The sequence below is a fragment of the Ixodes scapularis genome, unplaced genomic scaffold (genome assembly GCF_016920785.2).
Source record: "Ixodes scapularis isolate PalLabHiFi unplaced genomic scaffold, ASM1692078v2 PGA_scaffold5__190_contigs__length_132052651, whole genome shotgun sequence".
NCBI lineage: Eukaryota > Metazoa > Arthropoda > Arachnida > Ixodida > Ixodidae > Ixodes > Ixodes scapularis.
In genome coordinates, this window is record NW_024609880.1 from 50903921 (window position 1) to 50927181 (window position 23261).

At 47.5% G+C, this 23261-nt stretch overlaps 1 protein-coding gene across 1 annotated transcript; it reads right to left on the reverse strand.

Annotated features, from left to right (window-relative positions):
* Window positions 1-1355: 1355 nt before the first annotated feature.
* LOC8038741 lies at window positions 1356-14578 on the reverse strand. The gene is made up of 6 exons (XM_029988323.2): window positions 14332-14578; window positions 11446-11568; window positions 7434-7545; window positions 6775-6944; window positions 4582-4738; window positions 1356-1560 (listed from the first exon to the last, which is right to left on the reverse strand). Exons 1-6 carry the CDS (start codon window positions 14576-14578, stop codon window positions 1356-1358), a joined length of 1014 nt encoding a protein of 337 aa, XP_029844183.2.
* Window positions 14579-23261: the final 8683 nt, after the last annotated feature.

A 23261-nucleotide genomic window follows, 5' to 3' on the forward strand; every position in this document is an offset into this window, starting at 1 on the left:
GATTATCGATCACCTCACACAACGGCCCTCCCTTCACGTAACTATCGAGTGGATCAGTGGCCACGAAGCTATCGATGTTAACGTACGCGCGCACGCGCTCAGCAACGACGGGCCCTCTCCGGACACCTCAGAAGTTTGGTCAGACGAATATGATTGAATTGAATTGAATTGAATTGGTGTTATTTAGACCCTAAGTCAAGGGTAACAGGACAAAAGGCAGATTAACTCTGCCTGACGTGGCCCTGTCACCACCTCAACATTCTACAGAAGGCACTAACTACACTAGACAAGATGCCTCCATCCTTTGCAGAGTTCAAACCTCCCTTCTCACAACTTTAGACATCACATGCAGAGTCTCCCTGGATCTCCTTCATGTCCCACTGCCAGGAATACCCCTCTAACGAGCACATGCTCTGGCGTTGTCCCCACGTCCAAGTCTCACTTAATGTCCTCCTCTCCACACTCCCACCCCATTCCCAACCCCCTGACTGGGCAGGCTGGATCGCCCCCCAACATCACCTCGTCGTCCGACAACTACTGCACGAGCTGGTACAACATGTTCGTGCTGTACTGGGGGACCTGTGGTAACTATCGTCGGGCACCGGACCATGGTGCTTTAATAAACGTTTATTCTCTCTCTCTCTCTCTCTCTGCTCGCGTTCTCGCGCAAACAAAACCATAGATGAAGCCACGCAATCGCGCCAGCAGCTTTGACAGCGTTATATATTAAGTATAAAACGGAGTACAGAAAACAAAACCTATGTCCCCCGCCCTCCTTTTCCTACCTCCAGACACTCCACGTCGCAACCACATCTCTCAACCACCTCCGATGCCACTGCAACACATGCACTGTGTCTTCTCCACCTTAAAAACTGCTACTCTTCGCGGCGCCATGGCTTTCGTGAGCCGGAAAAAGAAAAAGCGGCACAGTATACATTCTTTTCAACACCGCTCTTGACGACGCCTCAGAGTATTCCACGGAACGTTGCACGTTTATTCAAGCTAAATTGTACACGCAGAAACAGCAACACACAAGGTGGTCCCGCCAACCACGACGATCCTCCCCATTTCTTTTTTGCCCCCACTCCAGCAGCACAGTTTCTACCCAGACGACAAAGTTTGTGGTGTGTCAGCTCCCGAGCGACGACCGAGAAACTGGCAATGACAACAGATGCTCTCCTCCTCGCCTCCCCATGCGCTTCGCAGGAGCCAAGCAGGAGCACACAGCGCGGGAGAGTTGTCAATGGCCCACACTCGCCGGCGCGTGTCAGGACACCAGGAAATCAGGCGATAGGACAGGCAGGGCCAGCCCACGCATGTAGGTTGTTGCGTTGAGCCTTGCGTGTTGAGTGCGGCTATTCGTTTGTCGCTTCCCTGTGGGCGCACGCAGAGCAGAGAAGGAAGTCCCGCAGGGCTGCGAAGAAGTTCCGCAGAGCCTGGCAAAAGAGCGGGTTCTTGGGGTCCCGTAAGCTCAGCTCCGTCTGCACTGCGGCGTCCTGGAGTTGAATCGCGGCACGGGCGCAGTGCTCCGCGCTGATGGCGGCCATCACACTGGCTGTCCTGCCGGTGAACGAGATGACATCTTTGATCTTTGGATATCTCCAATGTCTACATCTCACGAGTTTCGTACCTGTGATTCCTTGGTACCGCAGGTACGTAACTCGTTACTCTGAAGAATGTGTTGTGCTTGAGACGCGGTATCATACCCTGGTACCACAGCGCGTCGTGAGTATGAGACCGTACCCTAAAGCAGTTAATCAATCAATCATAGCCTGCGTCTGGTGTCACCCGCTTGGGTAGGCAACTGTAGTGTAATAAAATTCCAAGGAGCCCGAACCTTACGATGGCTTTTGATTTTAAGCTTTAAACTGGATATTAAGTTGGAATGTCGCGAACCTGCCGAGGCTCGAGTTTCTGATCACGTTCGACTTTCTCAAACTTGTAAGGCGAAGTTCGACAGAAGCTCGACTGAAGTTTAAGTTTCGTGCGCATGCGCGAAAATTTGAAAACGAGCTGATTCCGTCTGGCGGTGGAAGTGTGCAATATTTGTTGCACGTATTGTTCCACTGGTTCGCATTACTCACTAGCGAAAACAATAAGGGGGGACATGGCCTGGGAGGAGTCAACTTTACAACCATTTTCTTAAATTTATTCAAACTTTCTCGGTGAATTGAACCTTATTAGGATTGATGACATTTAAAGTTTCAGTCTTGTTGGTCAATTATACAACATACTATGTTTAACAAGCTCCAGAAAAAAAAAACTTTATTAGGAAATGTATCTTAAAAAAATAATATTTGCAATCCACAAAATGTTTGGTTTAATGTGAAGTAAAATACTTATGGTGCAAGTCAATGAAATATTAATTGTAGAAATTGCAATTCTAGAGAAAAACAATAACACCCAGAAAGAAGCAAAAGATTTTAACAAATTTCTGCGTTTTAAAATATCCAGTTTTTGTCGTGAAGAATTTAGCTTTTCCAGATTATGAGTACCTTAGCTTGTTCCTCTGAAAATTTCAGTCTGGGACACCGCTTAATGAAATCTTTACACTTTCAAAATGTCAAACGATACATTTTCTGATACCACATCTGCAGCCAAAAAGTGAAAGTGAGAAAAACGCATTTGAAGTTTTAACTTTAGGTTTCTTTCCTTTCTATTAGTCCGAGGTAGGCAAAACTCACCTGGAGCATTGTCAGCACCTTCCTCTTTGAGACTTCGTTGTTCGCCTGACAATAACTACCAGTTTGTGTCGTTTGTAGGCAAGCTAACTTTTGTAGCAGGCATTCCTTGACAGATAAACTGGCAAAACTAAAAGGCAAATCATACTAAGGAAGAGCAGCAAAGCAGAAATATGATGTGAATTGGAAAATACTGTGAAAGGGTGTAACTGACGATGGCACAATATCACATCACCGGTCAGGACCAGTCGTAGACCCTGTTTCGGGTCTCAACCAATAAGATTGCTCATACCAAACTTTCGAAATTTTTACTGTTTGGATGCATAGGGTTGTCCTGGCCATTGATACTTTTAATCTTTGAATGCTTCTACGGACTAAATCTAGAGTAAATGGCACTTCCAATGAGGGTGAGACGTTCAGGTTATGCTAAACAAGTATGAAGCAGCGCTACATAAAAAAATCAAAGAACTTGCTCCTTGCTGACTTGGAGGGCTGCCGACATGTCGAAAATAATTTATTGTGAAATAAATCCTGCGTGTTTATAAATGAAAGTTTCTGAAACCATTCTTTGGAATGCAATAAACATAAACGTATTATTTAAAAGAAAAGAAACTTTTTTTCTGAATAATATGAATTCTGAGGCCATATTTCCCCTTAAAAGTACCGATCTTTGGTAAATTATATCGTGTAAACACACGCAATCATTGTATGAAATATAAAATAAACTAATTTGTTTTTCCCAAAATTTTAAGTTTTTGTGTAGAAGCCGGGCAACAATGTCAATAAGTTGAACTTTGTCGAACTTCGCGAACAGTCTCAAGGTTCGCCAAACCAGTCGAACCTGGAAGTTGTACAAAATGTTAGTGACATTCTTAATACCAAGTGCCTGGACGCGTTAAAAAAAAATATTTGCGCGTCCATTCGATGGCTGCCCCAGTTGCGCGGACAGCCATCGAATCACAGCAGCATGCAAAGCAAGCTTGGCGATTGAAGGGGCTAAAAAAAAATACGGAGTGAAAAGTTCTGAAGCGTCACATTGAGAATGCCGCTGCTCATGTTAAACGCAAATCTCGTTTTTTTTTTTTTTTTTTTCTTTTTGTTTTTAGGATGGGAAGGGGTTAAAAAGTGTTTGAATCCTCGTTTTTCATTGGGCTGAACTCAAATATTGCATTGACTGGATCCCCGCGTTCCGTGTGAGGCTAACTATAGTCAGTGACAGGTTAAAACCACTGGCAGCTATCCCTTGACACCAGCTAATGGCAGCAACGCTTGACACCACCACTATCGATATATATTTTTTGCTATTGATAGCACTATCGATATTTTTTTTTGCTATTGATAGTCAGATTTCTGGTGACTATTGATACCATCGATAGTGTTATCGATGGGAAAAAATATCAATGGTACTATCGATAGTCCACTATCGAAAAGCTATCGATAGTTTTTCGATAGTTTTGGAAAAACTATTGATAGTGTCGATAGTCAATTTATCGATAGTTTTGCATCACTAGTGTATTGCCTCGTGTCGAGCAAAGGCCGCCGGTGGCGCCACCTACGGGCTCCCGATTCGCGATCCAGCCGGCTACACTAGGGATCAGTGTTAAAAACCCAGTGGAGACTCAGCCTCGAACGCGAGCTCTGTGCCTCTAGCAACACTTCGCCTCACGCGCAGCCAAAGCTCCGGCGGAAAGCATCGAGCGCGTGTCGGAGGCGGACTGGCTTCTTAACATTTCTTCAACTACATAGGTGCAGACGTTTTCTTTTTCACTATGCATTGCCAAAGAACATGGACTATATAAAAATAAATATTGCACCCCCTTATTCTAACTCTTGTTTCCTGGCGCTTTTAGTATTATTACGATGTAGACACTCTCCCATATCTCCATTATAGCTAGTTTACCTGAGGTCGGGCAGGGTGGTGTTCTTGCTGACGGAGCGCTGTTGGATGCAGTCATCTCCACCGGCCGACTTGTGCAGCTTGATTTCCTGCATCTGGCCGCACTCCAGCACCGCAGGGGTGCCAGACTGCTGGGCGCCCAGAGAGGCCAGGTCCTCGTCTGTTGGGAGGAGCGCGTTGGCGTAGAGTAGCCTCACTGTCGTCCTCTCCTCTACGCGCCGGTAGACCGCGCCTAACGTCACGAAAGAGTGAACGCGCCAGGAGCGTCTGGGTTCGTGGTTAAAAAACTTTATCATATTTCTACATGCCGAACGACTGCAGGCTCGTAAGAAACCACGCTTCAAAAGATGGTCTGGTCACCTGTGCGTAGAAAAGGCTTTGTTGGGGCACCAGTCTATCGATAGACTGGTGCCCCAACAAACAGTGGATACGTGACAGTGGACAAACCTAAGCAAGGTGTGTGCATTGTCACTACTGTCTCCCACTAGGCCCGGTGCTAGGGTAACACCAACACGGTTTGACCAAATTAAAATAGGCGACTTCCTCACCAGGGGGAAAGAGCGCCGGGGGGGGGGGGGGGGGTAGATTTTGGGTTCGATCCCCCGAAGGTAACCCTGGTAATATCCCACACCGCCTTGTGATAGTTACAATACAAAATTGCAGAGGGTAAGCAACTTGGCTTAGAAGGGCGAAGGGAGGAATCATACTTTCGGTTCTTAGCTTCTAGACTAGGTGGCTCAAGCCGCCGCCCGCTAGAAATGGCGCCGCCGTTAGCATCCATCTATCCAGACTTGACTATCAGACGATCTACACTCATCAGCAGAAGGCTGGAGTTCAACCGGCCCACTTTACCGAGCATTGTGGATAGATGGATGAATGGATGGATGTTAATGGCTATACCCTTTGCCATTTTGGCAAATGAATTTAAACCCCTTCGAGTGTGCAACTATGTTCATATCACTGAAGAAATACCCTTACCTTTTTAGCTACAGCGTAGACGGACGTACACTTAACAGCGTCCCAGAGCACAAGTATCTGGGAATCACCATTTCGAATAACTTGTCCTGGAACTCCCACATTGCTTCTGTTACCTCAATAGCTACAAACGAACTCTGACAACTAAAACGACCACTTAAATTCGCAACCCCTGAAGTTAAATTACTAGCATTACTAATTACTTACTAGGGGGGGTCCCAATTTTCCTCTGTCCCGCCTATTCTCAGCTGCGCTAGTTAGGTGTGTATAATTCAGTTTCCCCCTAGATAATTTCTACCAATCTTTAATGGCCTCTTTGTGAGTGAAATCTCTTCCTCGGCCGTCCTTCCATCATCGCTAGCGAAACCCAAGTCCCCGGCCAAACCTGTTACACTTTCAGGGAGGGCAGGGCAAAGCCCCGTGTATTTTAAAACCGAGTGATCTAGTGTCTCGCTTTCATTATTGCAGGCAGCACATATCTGTCTGTCTCCTGAAATTTAGCCCTATACGTCCTCGTCTTTCAAACTCCCGTTCTCCCAGTGAATTTTCAAAAATATTTTTCTTTCTTATGTCCTGTTTTTTTTTTGTGTCCTGTACATTGTTAGATCTGAATTTTTCTACCACTCTGACCTCCCGTATTTTTTTTTCTGCCTCTTTCACTCTCTTTTCCACTAAAGCAGTCTGCTCAGCCCACGAATCAAGATGATCACAATATGTTACGCGTTTCCTATGCTGTCAGTGACAACAGTTCCCGCCATAACTTTATCCTCTCTGTTGACAACGATCCACATCCCTCCCCACGACCATCTTAATTCTTACCCCTCTTACTTACCGTCGTGGTTGCCAGATTACGGCCCAGCGGGAAGTCCCAACCGGCCCAGCGGAAAGTCCAAACTCTCTAATCAAGCGGTGCAGAGAACGCAACGTCACGGCGTTCGCGGTCTTGCCGTGCGCGTTCATCCGCCTCTGTGCATGCGCTTGTTTGTCCTCTAGGCCTTGGCCGTGCTCGAACTTACGGTGAAACGAAGTATCGATGGAGATCCGTAGTGCAGAATTTTATGCATCGCCTACGAGGGCCAGCGCGGGCCACATGTAAAGTACGAGTGCCAACGTTCGGCCTGTTACTTACGCTCAATCTGTTGTACTTTACATTAATATTAGGGTCGTTTATGACGCATTATAATCACTAACAGACGAAAAAAAAATGTTTCGTTTCCTCACTGGACATGCTGATGTTTGCCGTCGACATGGAAGACGACGGTACGGGGCTTTCCGCTTCGATGACGGCGAATGACTCCTCCACTTCTTGCCTGAGGATGGCTACATTCATCCGGGGACCTTCGCTGTGGTGCAGGTGCATGCTGAGACTGCCGCTGTCCTCCTGGAAGTTCCTGGGTCGCCATGGGGAAAAAGAAAGAAGAAGAAAAGGACAAGCCACTCTGGAGGTTGGACTGTATTGTATACGTGTCGTACGTGTCAAGCTAGAGTCACTAAATAGGCTGCGCTACAGAGGGACGACACTTCGACTATTTCGATACTCAAAAAATAATTGTTTGTTTCTGAAGTTTTATTTGAAAACGCAGGTAACGGTTATCCGTACTCCAACAATTAAGGGTTTTATGGATCGGTTTCCTTAAAACTCTCTTAAAGTTCCTTAAAACTCTCTAATGTTTAAACAGTCCGCGACAGAGAGAAACGATATCTCCTGAGCTTCCCGACACCGTATCCGAAGCACGGGCAGTCGCATTTCAGAATCGGGGATCCCCAATTGCGTTTGCTTGTACTAAGCGACCAAAAACGGCGTTGCCTGCAAGAAACTCGACGAATGGAGGGAAGATACCCTGCGCATAAGCAGCGACTCTAGTCGGCGGAGTGCTTACTTGGGTTCCGAATGTCCCCTTGTCCGGACGCCGGCCACCACTGTGATCCCATGTGGATGCCTCGTCACGACGGGGGACACCTCTCGATATCGCAGCACCTCTTTCGTGCATTCTGCGAGATAAATGTGCGATTTTATTTCAAACAATAGTTCAAGCCGGCGACTTTTTTTTTTTTTTTTTTTTGATGCGTTAACATTAGTATTTACATGACACGGAAAAGTTGACGGCGTCCGTCTGCGAACAAAACAGTGGAGAGGGAAGCGCGCCGTGTAGAGAGGAGGAGAGTAGGGAAAGATGAGGGCGAGAGGGAGGTGACGTCACGGGGCGGAAGCCAATGCGCGTGCGGATGCTGGGACGAGTCTGAACTTGCAGGTGTGTGGAGCGCGTACATGCCTTGGTTTGTGCTACAAAGTGCGAATGAAGTACTAGCGCTGGTCTAAGTAGGCGGCAAAAGAAGACGGAGCGTGATCAAAGGTGTTCTAAAAAAAAAAAAGAAAATATACACAGCATACATCAGAAAACACCCTTTCAAAAGAGATTTTCTAAAGAAACCCTCAAACAACCTTCAAAACTAAAGGAAGATTCATTGGTGGATCCTTATGGAATGCGTTAGTGTAACCCTTGGGAAACGCCACACACGCCCCCATTTGGGAAACTCTAACGCTGACCCCGTAACGAAGCCAAAAAGAGGTAGCAAAAAATAGAGGAAGCAAAAGAGAAAGCCAGAACAAAAAAGTGAAGGGTTCAGCGTTAGCGTTTCCAAAAAGGGCACGCGTGTGGCGGTTCCCAGGGGTCATGCAATCGCATTCCCAAGGGATCCAATTCCCACATCCACCAATGGATCTTCCTTTTAATTTTCTTGGTTTTTCAGCCCCCTGATGTTTGACGTGTTATGGAATGAGAGTTCGCTCCTACTATCGTTGACAAACTTCCAGATAGAAATTTTAAGACTAATACAAAAAAGACAACTGAAGAAAATGTTGACCAACGTGAAGCCTAATTAGCATTGTACCATTGTTTTTACGTTACCTTTCTTGCTTTCTATGAATTTGTCGTCTTGGCTGGCCGGGTACCGACCCACAAGCCTCTCTTGGCTTAGGACGCACCCGTATCTGTAACGAGCCTCTGACTATTGTGGAATAAAATTATTATTATTATTATTATTATTATTATTATTATTATTATTATTGCGTTGCAGATTTCTCGTTGCTTCGCCTTTACTTTGCACGCTTCAACTTTCTTTCGAACACATGATTCTCACCAGGATAGAATTCCTAACTTTGTTACCCCTCTCTATTTTTGGGGTTTTGCGCAAATTGTTTTTTTTTTTTTTGTATTTTTTATTAGTTTGTAGTTTGAAGTGCGCCCGCACCAAGACCGCAAGGTTGCTCCTGGACACTGTAATAAACACCGATTGATTTATTATCATTATTATTATTATTATTATGATGATGAGGAGGAGAGGATCGAGTTTATTCTCGAGTATCTGCTGCGGCGTCGTGTTGAGTGGATACCCCTGGTGCCGATTCTGATTGCTGGCGTGCAAGCACGGAGTGAGAGCTTGTTTTACAACGGGGCATTGTTCCGATGCGTGCTGTTATTTATATGCAGGCGTATATTCATGTAGCCTCTAAAGCAGAATTAATGTTTTAATTCCTAGCGCAAGAGATTAGCACTTTTTACACTAGACTGTTGTAACTAAAAAGAAGAAAAAAAACACATTGCGGCAGTTGGTCACGTGATTAAACTACCGAGCTTCGGAAAATGGTGTTGTTTTAATCCAACAGATGGCGATAGGTCATCAAACACCCCCCCCCCCCCCCCCCTCAACAAAAAACGAATGATAATGATAATGAGCGATCTCTGGGTGCGACAGGCAGAGCAACACTCGCTCGTGGCACGTGTCTCGCACGTTCGGACAACAATGATTGCCAACACTTGTAAGAAACGCGAAGCGTGGACTCCATCAAGCTCCTTCAGAGGAAAAGTAAACCCTTTGATAAAATTCACGCTTCGCATTTCTGACAAGTACCAAAAACCATTGTTGCGCCTAAGCGAGACATACGTGCCACGAGCGAGTGCTCAGCCGCCACTCCCATATAAGGGTAGTTCATTTCAGTGCCGCGCCGCCATTTGCTTCCTACACGGTAAAAACGTTCCGTAAAAAAACGTAGAACTTCTCATTAAAAGCTACGGAGAAGCATCCGTAATCTGAAATACGGTTGACTTGTCCGTAAATCTAAAGTTACGATTCTGTAAACAACAACAAAAGTTGTTTGCAACAAGCTGAAAATTGTCTTATTTGGTTTAGACTAATAGACAACGGTTCTCACTCTTTAAAATATCATTTATTGCACTGTTAAACAACTTATAATAAAGGATCTGAAACGAGGTGGCGCTAGTTACCGCATAGTCGAAAAGGCTCGAGGTGAGATTTTTGTCTAGTACAATCACACTACCGCTATCTCTTCATCTACCCATCTCCGCTCGCTTGTTTTCCTTGTTTTGCTACCGCGCCTGTTTTGTCGAGGGGTAAAGGCGCTTGGTGATTTTTGCGGTTGCGACTGTTCTACGTTAAACTACATTGTTGTTATCAAAACGGTGAGTTTGTTCTGCTCTTTTTATTAACATTGATTGGGGACTGTCATATATGCGTTCGTATTTTTGACACTTATTTCCTCGAAAGGAACGAAATCACGGATTTGCGTCGCTTTAAACTTTCGGGTTCAATGACGGTCGCCGCTATCTCAGTCCGTGTTTGACGTTCTTCTCAGAATTGAAAGCTCATGTCCGGTACTCGTTTGAACCTTGTGTCATGTCGCGAGCTCGCTGGTACGCGCGGTTCGTCGTTCGTAGCGATTGGGAGGCTGTTCGCGCGTGCTGGCTGGCAGGAGTGTTGCAGTAAAGCACATGACAACGCATTGTCTGAGTGCGTGAGTGTGCTTTACGAGTTTCGCAACGTTGTTCGCGCGGCCTGTAGCCTGCTCTTTTCGCCGGGGGGTCCCTATTGTTTCGTCGAAATTCGTTTCGCGGAAGTACGTTTCGTGGACAACTTTTCATGGACTCGTTTCGTCGACACGAACGTTTCATCGGCACTCGTTACGCGAATTTCACGCTGCAGGGTCGTTTCGCCACGCGTGTATCAGTGAAGTGCGCGTTAACCCACACTCCCGCCTGCGTTCACACCACTTCGCGGTGACAGCCTGCGGCTGCACATTATAAAAATGTTAACCCACCTAACCGACCCGTACAGGTCGCTTCGCGGCGACAGTCTCGTGCAGGTTATTAACCCCCCCCCCCCCCCCAAAAAAAAAAACACAAAAAAAAAAAAAAAAAAAACAACACTAGTTCGAGTTGTTGATGAAACGATCTGTCGAGGAAACGTCGTTCGATGAACTGATTCCTACCGGTGTATCACCGCTGCGTGTTGCGCGTTCACTAGTTAGCAATCACAATGCAGCTGATGAATTTCTCATTTCACAGAATGCACCTGTGTCACCGTACGCTGATTCCCCCCAACCACATGGTCTAAGACCATCGTATTGATATTAATTTTTATGCTCATAATATTCTATGTGTATATTAAAGCAATATACGTCCACTCATTACTTGCATGGCGCCACTCAGGAAGGCACGTGATACCACTGTTCCACGGACTGTAAAATTGTATGCATTAATCTTGGCTCTGCAGTCAGACTGTTTGTAAAGAGGTTAGCCACCGTTCCTGCAGATTCAAATCGTCTGAGATGCCAGCTCATAATTTTTTCAGGAGGCGTCATCAACAACAATCGCACGCTTCCTTGTCACCGAGCGTCAGCCGGCCGCATGAGACCTTAAAGAATTTGACGCTACTTGTAAGGCAAGCACTAACACACCTATGGGCTTTAGGGGAATGGGGTTCATTGAAGCCTGCTGTAAATTTGTTGACTACAGACAGTTCCTTCTAACTGCCACGTTATTCGTTATTATCGTTTGAGTTGTATTTAATATCGCTACGTGTAAAACATCGTACCAGAGTTACTTTTTCCGCCCTCCGAGAATCTGCCCGCGAGGTCACGATGACGTTCCCCCAAGGTAGGCGCCGATCTTTTCGTGATGGCGGTGGAAGTCCTCGTCGTTTTCCGGAACTCGTCGGCTGTCCAGTGGAACAAGGGTGTTCGGAATTAGGAAAAAAGCTGTGTCTATAAATATATATTTTAGAGTTGCCTTTTGTTAAACCTTAGAGTAATAAGTCATAAACCATGCTAAAGTTCTCGTAAAACAGCTTTATCTCGGCACTACATACTTGCGTCTTCACGGCTGAGTTGACAGTGCGTGGTGGCAATTTGCGGACACCTCAAGGAAGTGATAGGAGTGGGTGAATAGACCGGTCCCGAATTCCAGACCGGTCACTTTGATCACTATCATCGTTTGAGTGTACGGTATTTGTGCCAAACAAATGGCGGCTTTATGTTGGCTGATAAATAAAGAAGTTGAAGTCGCTCCTAAACGGAGGATCCAAGACGTCAAAATTAGGAACGTTAGTAAAGTCCTTCGCACGAATTAGATGCAAGTACTGCGTCAGCGATTACTTCAGTGAAACATTTTTTTTTTTTTTTGCACGAAGTGGGCTTAGACTTTTCGGTATTTTTATGAAAGGGTCTATGAGTCGCCGCTTCGTACTGGTCAGTTTGTTTTGTTTTGTTGACACCCTCGAAATTAAAACAAATAAAGAAAGTACGAGATGCTATAAGGCGAAGAACTTATTCTCATCTGCCCTTGACGTGCCATAGTGGCAGTGCCTGAAGAAACGCGGTTTCATCATCACCATTAGTAAAGCAAAAGTTAAGCTGGTATTTGAGTCACCGGATGGCACGAGACTGGAACACATGGTGGCGTAGGTCGAGGGTTGAGGTCCTGGGACTGGTGGCAAAGGGCGAACGAAGGAGGCATCTTTTCTTACTCCCTTTTAGGCAACCCGTAGGGCGGAATGTGTGGGCACCCGGTTACATAAAGGCACCTCCGTCCTACGGATCGTAGCTCTTAAGAATCTCTGGATACATATTTCAATGTTAGAAGAATGTTACAGGGAAAAAATAAGAAAAAAACACTGGTTAGGTGGCGCAAGCCGAAGCCCGATTAAAAGGGTCCAGCCTCCATCCATCCACCTATCCATCCATCCAACGGTGGCTCAGGATTCTAGACAGTGGACGATAATATTTTTAAAGCTTCTTTTTTCTATATAATTATGGCTAGGGCATGACGGTTCTATAGACTCGTTCCAAAACCTGAAGTGCCTCATCACGACGTAATGCCACGTTATGCATTGTGGGAATCAGTGAGAGGCAAAATCCATACGCACTCCGCTCCTGGCCCGGAAAGCGTTGCATTCTGGGTTCCCAGAATGCAATTGACGCTCGCGGTGACGGATTTATGGAAGTAATCTACTGTGCTCGCCCGCTACATAGAGAAAATCTGCTTCATCATCGTAAATGTCGTAGATTTTGTTAGATATAAAAAGTACCCTATAAAAAACATGGTAGCGACAGAATATATAGCACAATATTTTACGGTAAATAAACTGGTTGCCGTGATACTGTTGTGGACAGTGAAGGAGACTTTTACCAAATATTTCTAGATCTTACAAAGAAAGTGACTATAAAATTGTTATACTCGGTGTCAAATGTCTTGTTCTATGCAGCACAGGGCTTCTATGCAGCACAGGGCTTCTATGCAGCACAGGGCTTCTATGCAGCACAGGGCTTCTCGTATGCTGTGCTAGGCTAGCGCCTAGCACAGTATACGAGAAGCCCCGTGCTGCTGCTGGAGCATGTGGCTTCGTTTTGCGCCTCATTCGTACACGCTCTTGCGCGTAGGAGACACCAAACGAGGCGACTCACGCAAGTAGCTTTGATAGCGTTGGACCACTGCGGAAGTAGTGTGAAACGAATAAAAAAAATGTTCGAAGCATGACACGCATGACGTGAAACGTTATTTTGTCATAATGTGAGTCTCGGGATGCAGATTATCGAGAAGATCGTCATTCCGTAGTAAGAACTGTGCGACGCAGCCGCGACAATGGTCCACCATTAGTGATAGCTTGAGTGGGGTTAGAAAATGGCTGTGCCCAGAGCCGTTTATACTGAGAGAGTTTGGCCTTCTTAAGGAGATTTTGGCAGTCTGACAACCACAGCAGCGTAGTCTGACAACCGGGGGATGACTACTTCCGTCCGCCATATTGTGGATCTGACTCATAGGAACTCTACGCGATTTCACAGGAATGAACAAGACAAAGAAGTAACGCCATATTGTGTTATCGCGAAATCCGCTGGTTCTAGCGGCCAACAAGCTCCGCCCATCGGCCAAACTCTCTCAGTATAAACGGCTCTGGCTGTGCCATGACCCATTGACCCATAGACATTGGTAAATCGGTCAACTTCCAAAGGGTCGTTGACCCATTGACAAGGGTCGTTGACCCATTGACCAATGTCTTAAAAGGAATTACAAGGGACGTTGGATTCATTGGCGGCCATAGCTGTGTGCGAGACTGCTGAGCCAGTGCTGACTGCGTGCTTCCACAGTTCTTTTGCAACGTGCATTCCGCACCATGAAGAATGACGGTCTTAGCAGCTTATTAACGTGAGCTCGTTCTGAGCATGCGCTCTAAACAGCTCACCCAAATATGTAGTCCAGTGAATGCCAGGGAATGTTACAGGTTTGAGATGGTTGCCCATTTTTTGCTTAATGTTTCGTTGTAAAAGAGGCTACACGTGAACGCAGAACAAAAGTTTCTTCGTAAATAGTTTTCAGACCATAACGCACCTTCTTTAGGATGTTATAGGGTCTGCGGTCTTAAACGATCTACAGGTCAGCGCACACCCCGTGCGGAAGGCTCCATGGAGTAACAAGACGCGGGTACCTCTGTTTATCTGCCTGAGTTTCTCGTTGGCGAGCTCGACATCCCTGTGACGGGAGGATCCTTTGTCGTTGGTCTTGAAGGACTTGGCCACGGCGCGTCCAAAGCGTCCGATGACGCTCTTCTTGCGGCGCTTCTTCTCGCTAGAAGGGCAGTCATCGCGGAAGGGTAACCTGGTCACCCCACTGGCGCCGGCGGCTCCCTTGGCGTCCGCGCTGCCGCTGTCGCCGTCCGTGTACAGAATAGGCATGGCGTTAAGGGGCACTGAGGGTTCTTTGTCGCACTGGTATGGCACTGGCTGCGACAGGGGGATCTCGTGCCGCCGAGCACGCCCGCACGCCCCTGTGGTCCACCGCCTCCTCCTCCTCTTCTTTTGCTTCCTTTTACTTGGAGCAATATGTCCTCGTCTTCGGCACTGCAGCTCAGAGCACGTGGAGTAGAAGCTCACGCTGCAGAACCCAGGTATCTCGGGTTCAGTCCACACCACGGCCCGTTTCGAACTGAATAAACATCGTACCGGAGTGGCGGTCGTGTAGCAGAGTGTATTATACTATATGTATCATACTGCACCAACTAAATTTCTCAGGTACAGAGAAAACTAGTGTCGCCGCACCTCAAAGGCAGACCGACCTTACGCTGTATAAACATGGACGTCAAAGTTTCAGTTAAGTATTTAGAAGTCATGCTTATTAATTAAGGTGTTTTCTTTTGGTTAGGAAGGTTTATCTTTCCAGAGTTGCGTCGGCATTGTGTTTTTTTAGCTTTCTACGTTTGGGTCGGTGGGGCCAGAGCGGCCGCGGTGCGGGAACGGTCCCCCCTTGCGGTCGTTAAGAAGCGTCTCGGGTTTCGGGGGTCTGCTCGGACCGGGACCGAAAGAGCCCGCGCTGGAAGATGCTTGTGGCTTATAACCGAATGTGCGTGTAGGCAGAGGGTTTTGCCGCTTAGTGTAAAATTGTTCTTTTTGCCCGATGCAATAACTTAGCGGTTGGCGCCAGTCAGGCTGGGAAAATTGCAGAGAACAACTCTACAAGGAGTTTGGGTTTGGCGGTTAGGACGCCAAAATGACAGCTCGCCGACCATTGGAGAAAAGTGTACCACGTGTGAGTGGCGGAATTTGAAGAGATTGGTCGGTTTCTGAGGGGAAAGGAGGCCCCTACGGGCCTACAAAAGGAGCGCGGAGAGGATTTTGAGGGATTCGGACTTTGGATTTGATGGAGAGAAATTGGGGACGGGGGTCGAGACTTTAGACGAGGCAGGATGGTTTCCCAAGTTGGGACTTGTAACTAGAGTGTAAATAAATGCACATAGTTCTATTCAAGCAGTGAGTCGACCCGTCACTCAGCGACGTTCGTGCCACCACGCTCCAGACCATCGAAGCGGAACCTGCCTCCCACACCACCGGGAGGAACAACTTTAACTGTTTCTTTCTTTATTCTTCTTTCGCAGGAAGAAATAGGAAAAGAAACGATGCGTTTGCACACATTCACTTGGGTCCCTTGTCCATCCGAGCACGTGTATTCGGAGTATACAGGAGATCGAACTATAGGGGGCGCTTTATGGAGCGTGTGGTCCCCACAACCCGGTGTTTACCAACACGGTTTAAGAAAGAAATTGAACCTCGCCAATACTCCTTTTCACCTTACGTTGTACCGCAGCGAAGGCTAGAAGCGCGAGCTCATAGCGGTGGCAGCTGCCCTTGGTGTACGAGAGCTTGTGTCGCCGAGGTGCGCCAAAGAGAAAGGAGCTCGCACTTGTAGCCTTTCCTGCGGTACAACACAAGGTGAAACGGTCTGATCACAAGCGCTTCGCTCTAAGCAGTGCTTTAGTAGCACGAGGAGCGGTCTTCGGATCGTCATCTTCGATTTCTCGGATCAAAAACAAAAACCAGAAAATTTGGCTGCACCGTTCCCCTAAAGGTGTATCCACACGACGGACCGGTCCGCGGACCGATTGATCACGTGATGCACGGCCCGCGGGCCGCCCGGCTGCAATGAGCATCCACACGGCGGACCAAAAGAGCAGACGACAGACCGAACGGGCCGGTCTAACCCTCGACCTTACAGCTCCGCCAAACGCATGCAGCGAGCTGCTTTGAGGCTATTTGTAAGGAGCCAAGATGGAGGTTGAACGAAAGAGACGGTTGGCCGAGGTGGCCCTGGCGTTGAATATTGAGGACGAGGACGACTTAAGTGAACCGAAAAAGGCATGGGGACATCTTTAGATGATTATTTGGGTAGTCGTCGCGACTATTGTCCCACAGAGCGGGGAATCGCTCCATGAGCGCGATGAAATAAAAAGTTGCATCGTCGCACAACAAAAGGTTCGTCTTCTTCGTCTTCCACAGTTGGCGCCAAAAGAAAACGACTTTGGATTTGGATTTCAATCCAAACAACGAAAGTCAGCTTGTTGCCAGACTTAGCGCTTCAATTATACTAAAAACGCCGCGGTCCGCCGCCAAGGTCCGGGCGAGAAAAGTCGCTTGGCATTTCTCAAAAGCGCGGGCCGCGGACCGCCGGCGGACCTCAAAAACCGGTGACGTAAGATCACATGATGCGCGGCCCGCGGACCAAAAGAGCAATTTGGTCCGTCGTGTGGATACACCTTAACCAACTGACGTCACGCGGCTGGCTTTTCGGAACAAAGGACCCAAGGCTTGATAAGGGGACGGAGGACAAAGAGGGCTTTCTCTTGGACGGCGACGCTCTCGGACGGCGGACGGCAGGAAGCGTCAGCGGCGACACGAGACGAAGGCCCTGGCGCGGGAATCGACGGGAAGACGGACGCTGGCGCGGGGCAGTGCGGGCGCTACGTCGAGTGGCGGACTCGACAAGCGACGGCGACCCTGGACGACGACGTCCCCATACGCGGTGTGGACGACCACCGCTGGGACTTGGAACAGCTGCAGTGGCAGCGGATCTTTCCCCGGCCTCGCTGATGGCCGTTCCCCCATCACGAACATAACCCCCCAGGCAATAAGTGAATCTATAAACCCTTTTGCCGAAGTATTGCTGAGTCATATTCATCCGGGGACAGGGTCTGAGGGAATCGGAGTTAGAAGCCTGCAAGTTAAAGCGTACCGCTAGAGGCGTGACTTTTCGATCTCCTGCCCAATACTTGGGGACTTTTTTTGGGGGAAATGGAGCCAAAGCTATACCAAAGCTATACCGTGCGCTCGCGCACATTGAGCGCCGATCACAGCTGTGCTCGCGAGCTCTTCAGTCCTTCGGAAATGCCAGAGCCTCCTACGCGCCGAGAAACTGAGGGAGAGGAGGAGATGAGAGCGCACGGGGACATCAGAACGCCGAGCTCTGGTTCGAACGATTAGTGGAGAGACCTAAAGCCATACTTTGTTTCACCTTATGTGCGAAGAAAGGCAAAGCTGGAAGCGCGAGCACGAATGCTCCGTCCGTTCAGGCTTGGCTCGAGCGAGCGAGCTGGAGAGAAACACAAAAAGCTCTGACTTCTCTCGCAGATAAAGATAAAGCACTTGTCGAAGAGGTTAGAACAAGGAACGTTGGTGTGATGGTCGATCCACCATGAAAACAAAAAAGAAAATGCGTGTAAGAAAAGAAATGCTTGAGAAATGGTGCTGTTTATCGGACGGGCTCGAGAAGGGCGCGAGAAGAGCTCGGTCTCAGAAAGCCAAGCTGCGTACAGCTAGGCGGGCATTCGTCGACGTTACCAGACGTACGAGGCCCAATTCTGTCCCCGTCGCCTCTTGAAGTCAAGGTGCCGACCTGACGACTGAACTACCTGAGGCGCGGAGGACAACTCCTTCGACCGGGCACATCAACATCCCTGGGAACCAGAAGTTTCAGGTCCCCAACAGTTGTCTCCGAGCCCATGAACCAGCCGTCGGTCCACTCAACGGTCCGCCAGCGGCCTATTCAAGCGACATACAAGGCTGACGACGCCACCCCTCATTGTGACCAAGACAATACAGTGAGAAAGACAACTCTCAGAATGAATGTCCTTAAATTAGCCACGGTGTAAATATTTATTTTCTGGTTTATATTGGAATAGTGAAATATTCCCTAACACATCTTGTGTCTTCCGTGGTTTTATTAACATGATAAACCGGAGATGTCAAAATTACCTAAAAATAACTAATTAGATTACAAATTACTTTCTTGAAAAATGCGAAAATGTAATTGAACTACACTACAAATTACCGCAGAATAAACGTAATAACATTACATTACAATTACTTCCCACAAGTAATGAAATTACTTTGACATTATTTTTTAATACTTTGAGACAATAATGTGCTCATTTATATACAGTATATATACCAATAACTTAGATCGTTCTGTTTACACCGCAACATCCTTATGCGCCTCAAAGTGAACCATACTGAACAGTCGCTCCGCTGGCATACACCAGAGAAATGTTAAACATGATGAATAGCTTCTTCTTTAGATGTAACTCTAAGACAGTCGACTCACAGGTTTCGCTGTTAACTCAACAATGAACGTTCTTAGTTAAAGTGGGTTATGATTCCGTCTTCCTAATTTTGAATAATGTATAGTCCGTATCGGTACTTACAAGAAGTCGTCGTATGAAACGTTTTTGTTGCGACTCGGACGCAGTCTAATTTTTTTCGCTCAAGCTCACTAGTTGACGCATTCCCAGTCATTCCTTTCGAGGTATATTATTCCAAAGCACCTGAAGATCCCAAGTTATTCTGCATTGTCACACAAGGGGGCTGGCTGTTTGGTGGGCAGACGCGTTGTCAGCTGAGGAAAGGGATGGCGCGTGCTTCTTAGAACGTACTTTCCCAATAGACCGATCTCACCAGCCAGTTTGACTACGCCACCGCTGCCGCAATGCATCGAGGGAACTTTAGTCTCTCTGCGCGTGCGACAACCTCGCTGGAGCTCTGCGCGTGCAGGGCACGAACAGGCTCGTGCACGGCCGATTGCCTCCCGTGAACTAAAGTTATGACTCCTCGCGCATGCGCCAAACGCTTGGTGAGATCGGTCTATAAACTGGTGGCGAAATCTGCTCGTTTGTTTATTCCCGAATAAACTCTCTAAGGAAAAACAAAGATGCGTACCGCGAGCAGCACCGGCTTTTCTCGCTTCCCGTCTTTTTTTACTACAAAAAGCGTCTTCATTTAACAAGGCCAAGGCTACGCACGAAACGTTTTTGGGTCCTTGTCAAGGCGGAGATCTGCGTCTCCAGTCCTCTCTGGTTTTGAACATGTCTATAAGCCGTTCACCCCCAAGGTACGATGGAAGCTTCCTGTTCGTTGAACCGGTCACGCGTGTATCTTTCGACACGTAACCACGATCTCGTTGATAGCCACGCATAGAGAAGAGGTCAGGCGATGAAAAGAAGGTGGTTGATTGGTTCCGGTGAGCTCATAGCTTCCGCCTCACTGTGGTGAAAGAAGTATGTGCTCCGTTCACCCTTAGAGGGGTAAGGAAACGAAATCGTGGCGCTTATCTGTTTGTTTAGATGTGGTCTATGTTGTGCCGGCAGCCCAGAAACATTAGCCTAGACTAGTGTTTCTGGTCTGCCGGCGGGAAATTCAAGAAATGAAATCTTAAAACAAATTAACAGTTTAAAAAAATTGCGTCTGGTGGCAGTCTCTAAGGCTCCATTTCAATGCTGTCCCGTCATGAGTTCCTTAGAAGCAGCGCCAGTTCTCGGCAGCATGGCTCGCTCGTGGAGTTACTTAAGGCCCTGTCACACTGAGGCAACAGTTGGACAACTCTATCCGGCAACACGGGAAAGTCGTGTTGCCGGCGACCCTGTCACATCGCGGCAACAAAAACAGTCGGGCAACATGTTGCTGCTGCCCGGCAACCGTGTTGCCCGATTTGTTGTCCGACAACCCTGTCACACCGCGCTGACGGCGAGGATAACACGGGGAACACTCCGCCATCTTGATTGTTTACCTTCGTTCGTGTGCGGCGCGGAATCGCTGGAAATGTGACACTACAAAGTGCTAGTGCGTTCGAAGGGCCGGGAATTACCACGGTACTACATCAACCAGTGACTGTGATTAGAAAACTTGACATGGGCAGTATTTTCCGCTCTTTATTTTATCGAAATGTTCTTCATTCGCTGACAAAGCAGATAGCCCTAACCGAGGAAAGTTACATCGCTGATATATTTTCGGGATTTACGTCACCGTATGAAGTGTTTCTGTCCGGTTCTTTCCCGCAATTCCTATGTCTACTGTAAAATTGAGTTAGCACCGGCAGTACCCCAAAGCGTCTTTTGTAGCGTGGTGGTGAGCTGAACTGTCAGTGCTTCAAAACTGCGACACCGACGCAATCGGCCTTCATAACAATCGCTGGAATAAATATTTTTCAACGCTGTCTACTTGCCTACCACCTGCTAAATGATCGCTTCATTTCCCCAAAACGTCCTCGGTATTTTTAAAGCAAATCAGTCTTTGGTAGCGGCTGTTTCCAAGTTCCAAGTATCAACAATCATGATCAGAATAGTCGTTTTAGTGCTTCGATTTTTTAATCTTTGGTTTTCTGGATTATTTGTATCATACTTCATCAGCGGGTGAGTAGGCATGTCATTTTATTTTACTATCAGTAATGTGAGCTGGTCTCGGCAGTTCTATTTTCAAAACCAGTCTGAACGTTCACGACCGTAGGTGAGACCATTTCGAAAATCGCTTTCCGTAACTACGAAGCAAAAACATTAATCGAACATATTTTAGCTGCACGCCAGTCCTAATTATTGTTAAATAACGTTTTCCAAGCCTCTGTTTCAGTAACACGTTATTGATAGGGGACTAGCTCTACCATCGAAGCTATCTATGTTGTCGTGTTGCCGGCCCGAAATTCGCTCAGCCAGCGATCAGGGCAGCAAACGTTGTCCAACACAAATTACTGCTGTTTTTGTTGCCGAAAGCTGACATTCCGAGGCAACATTTTAGTTGTCGTCCATGTTGTCGTGCTGTTGCCGCGACGTGACAGGTTTGTCAGACAACATGGGGAGCGAGGAACAAGTTGCCCGACTGTTGGACAACGTGTTGTGTTGCCGTTGCCGTCGTGTTGCCTCAGTGTGACAGGGCCTTTAGTCCTGAATATTACTTGGTGGAGAACGTTAACATGTTAAAGCGCTGAATGTGTTAAAGCTTCCAGAGTGCTTCTGCAACGTGCATTCCACACCATCAACATCGTCATTCTTTGCAAACGTTAGGTAGGGGCTTGACCTGAGGATGCGGGTACCTCTGCCAACTCACTAATCGCTCCAACCAGACCTCGGCGTCCTGAAGTCCCCTCTCGTCTTCTCCTCTCCCTAAGTTGCTTGGCGCATTGGCGACTCTAGATAGCGTAGATTCAAGAGAGGGCTCATCTTAAACGTTTGCAATTTAATGGCGGACACCTCCTCCGGCGATCGGTTCCAAGTGCACATGCGCTGCGTTTTCGTTTTGCGAGGAGGAACGTCTGAGACGTTTGCAGACGACCAACGTGTACGTCACCTCCTTGCAGCTCGTATTGCAAATGCGGCCCGGAAAAAACGTGACCCCGATCAAATAGTTGGAAACTCTCTGTAATACATGCTCTCTAGGTGACTCCAGCGAAATCGACGGCACCTAGCGGCTAGAACAGAAAGCTGTGGCGGCCGGTTCGCTCACCAGATTTCTCGAGCGAATCAAATATTTACAGCGCCTGGCGGTAGAAAGACAAAGCCGTGAAAGTAGGTTCGAAGACACGCGATGAAAATTGCCAATACGCCGCCAAATGCTGTCTTTTAGCGGTTTCGTAAACATTGATTCATTCCATCAAATACGGTCACCTTCATATGAATATTTTCGATTATTTCCTCTTTGGAGACCGGCGCACGATGACGGAATTGCCCGTGATATAAGCTCATATAGAAGTCTCTGGCTGAATTATCATGAATCCCTGCTACAGACTCCGAGACTTTGCGTATCTGGGAATCGCGGAGGTCGTGACCACTGTTTGTCCTGGTTGGTCTGCGGAACGATTCGATGCAGAGGCTCGTCCGTGTGTTTATTTGGCGCATTCTTAACTCGTATCGGATTGCAAAGTGTGTTGAGCGAGCGTTGTCCTCATATGACGGGAGAAGGTGCCGGAGGCGAGGGCGAAGAGAACAAGCTTAGGCCTCGGAGGAAACGGGGAAGTGAGATATAATAGAATCAAAGCTGCGGAATGAAATCGCAAGAGACGCAATCTTAGCGTTCCACTCCCGCTAGGGCCCTACAGTTTGTTTGGGTTTCATTCAGAGACGCTGCGCTACGCACGACGATGTTCGCGCCGCCGAGGCGTAATATGAGTATCAAGTTCATCTGTACAACATCATTAGGAAGCAACACACAATTCACCCCGTCTTACCGCTGCCTTTGATGCTGCCATTGCTATACTCTATTTTTAAGATGTATTACAGCGAAGGCCTAAAGTCCGAGCCCATACTCCGAGAAAGTTTGTCTGTTTCTTGCGCAGGGGTACAGTGGCGTCACAGTGCCAACCTCTGATTACAAGGACAATGGGTGGACGCAAATGCTAGCTGCCTTTGTCCCTCCAATCAGAGTGAGCAGGTTTGTCGTCTGCTGATCGCGAAAAAGGAGCAATGACGTAGGGGTCCGGCATTCGGGCGCCGATCGCCGGCGTCATCCGCTACTCCTGTTAATGGCTGTCTTACCTTTTTGGCTTTCAGAAATCCACCGGTTCTTCACGAACGAGTACTCAGCCTCTCAGAGAAGAGAGAGAAAGTACCTCGAAGGGTATGTTGTTTTTGTCGACTAAGTACTACCAAACACACAAAAACTAACTGAAAAACCGCTGTTGAAATGTGATCTGGGCCACGGTCACCATGAGGGAACAACTACGGGAGCGAAGGTTCGTCGCACACGTGATCACTCCCCTTCACTGCACATCCTTTAGTTTAGATGACCTACCTTTCTCGTGCGAGAGCCGCGGCACCGCAGAAAGGCAACA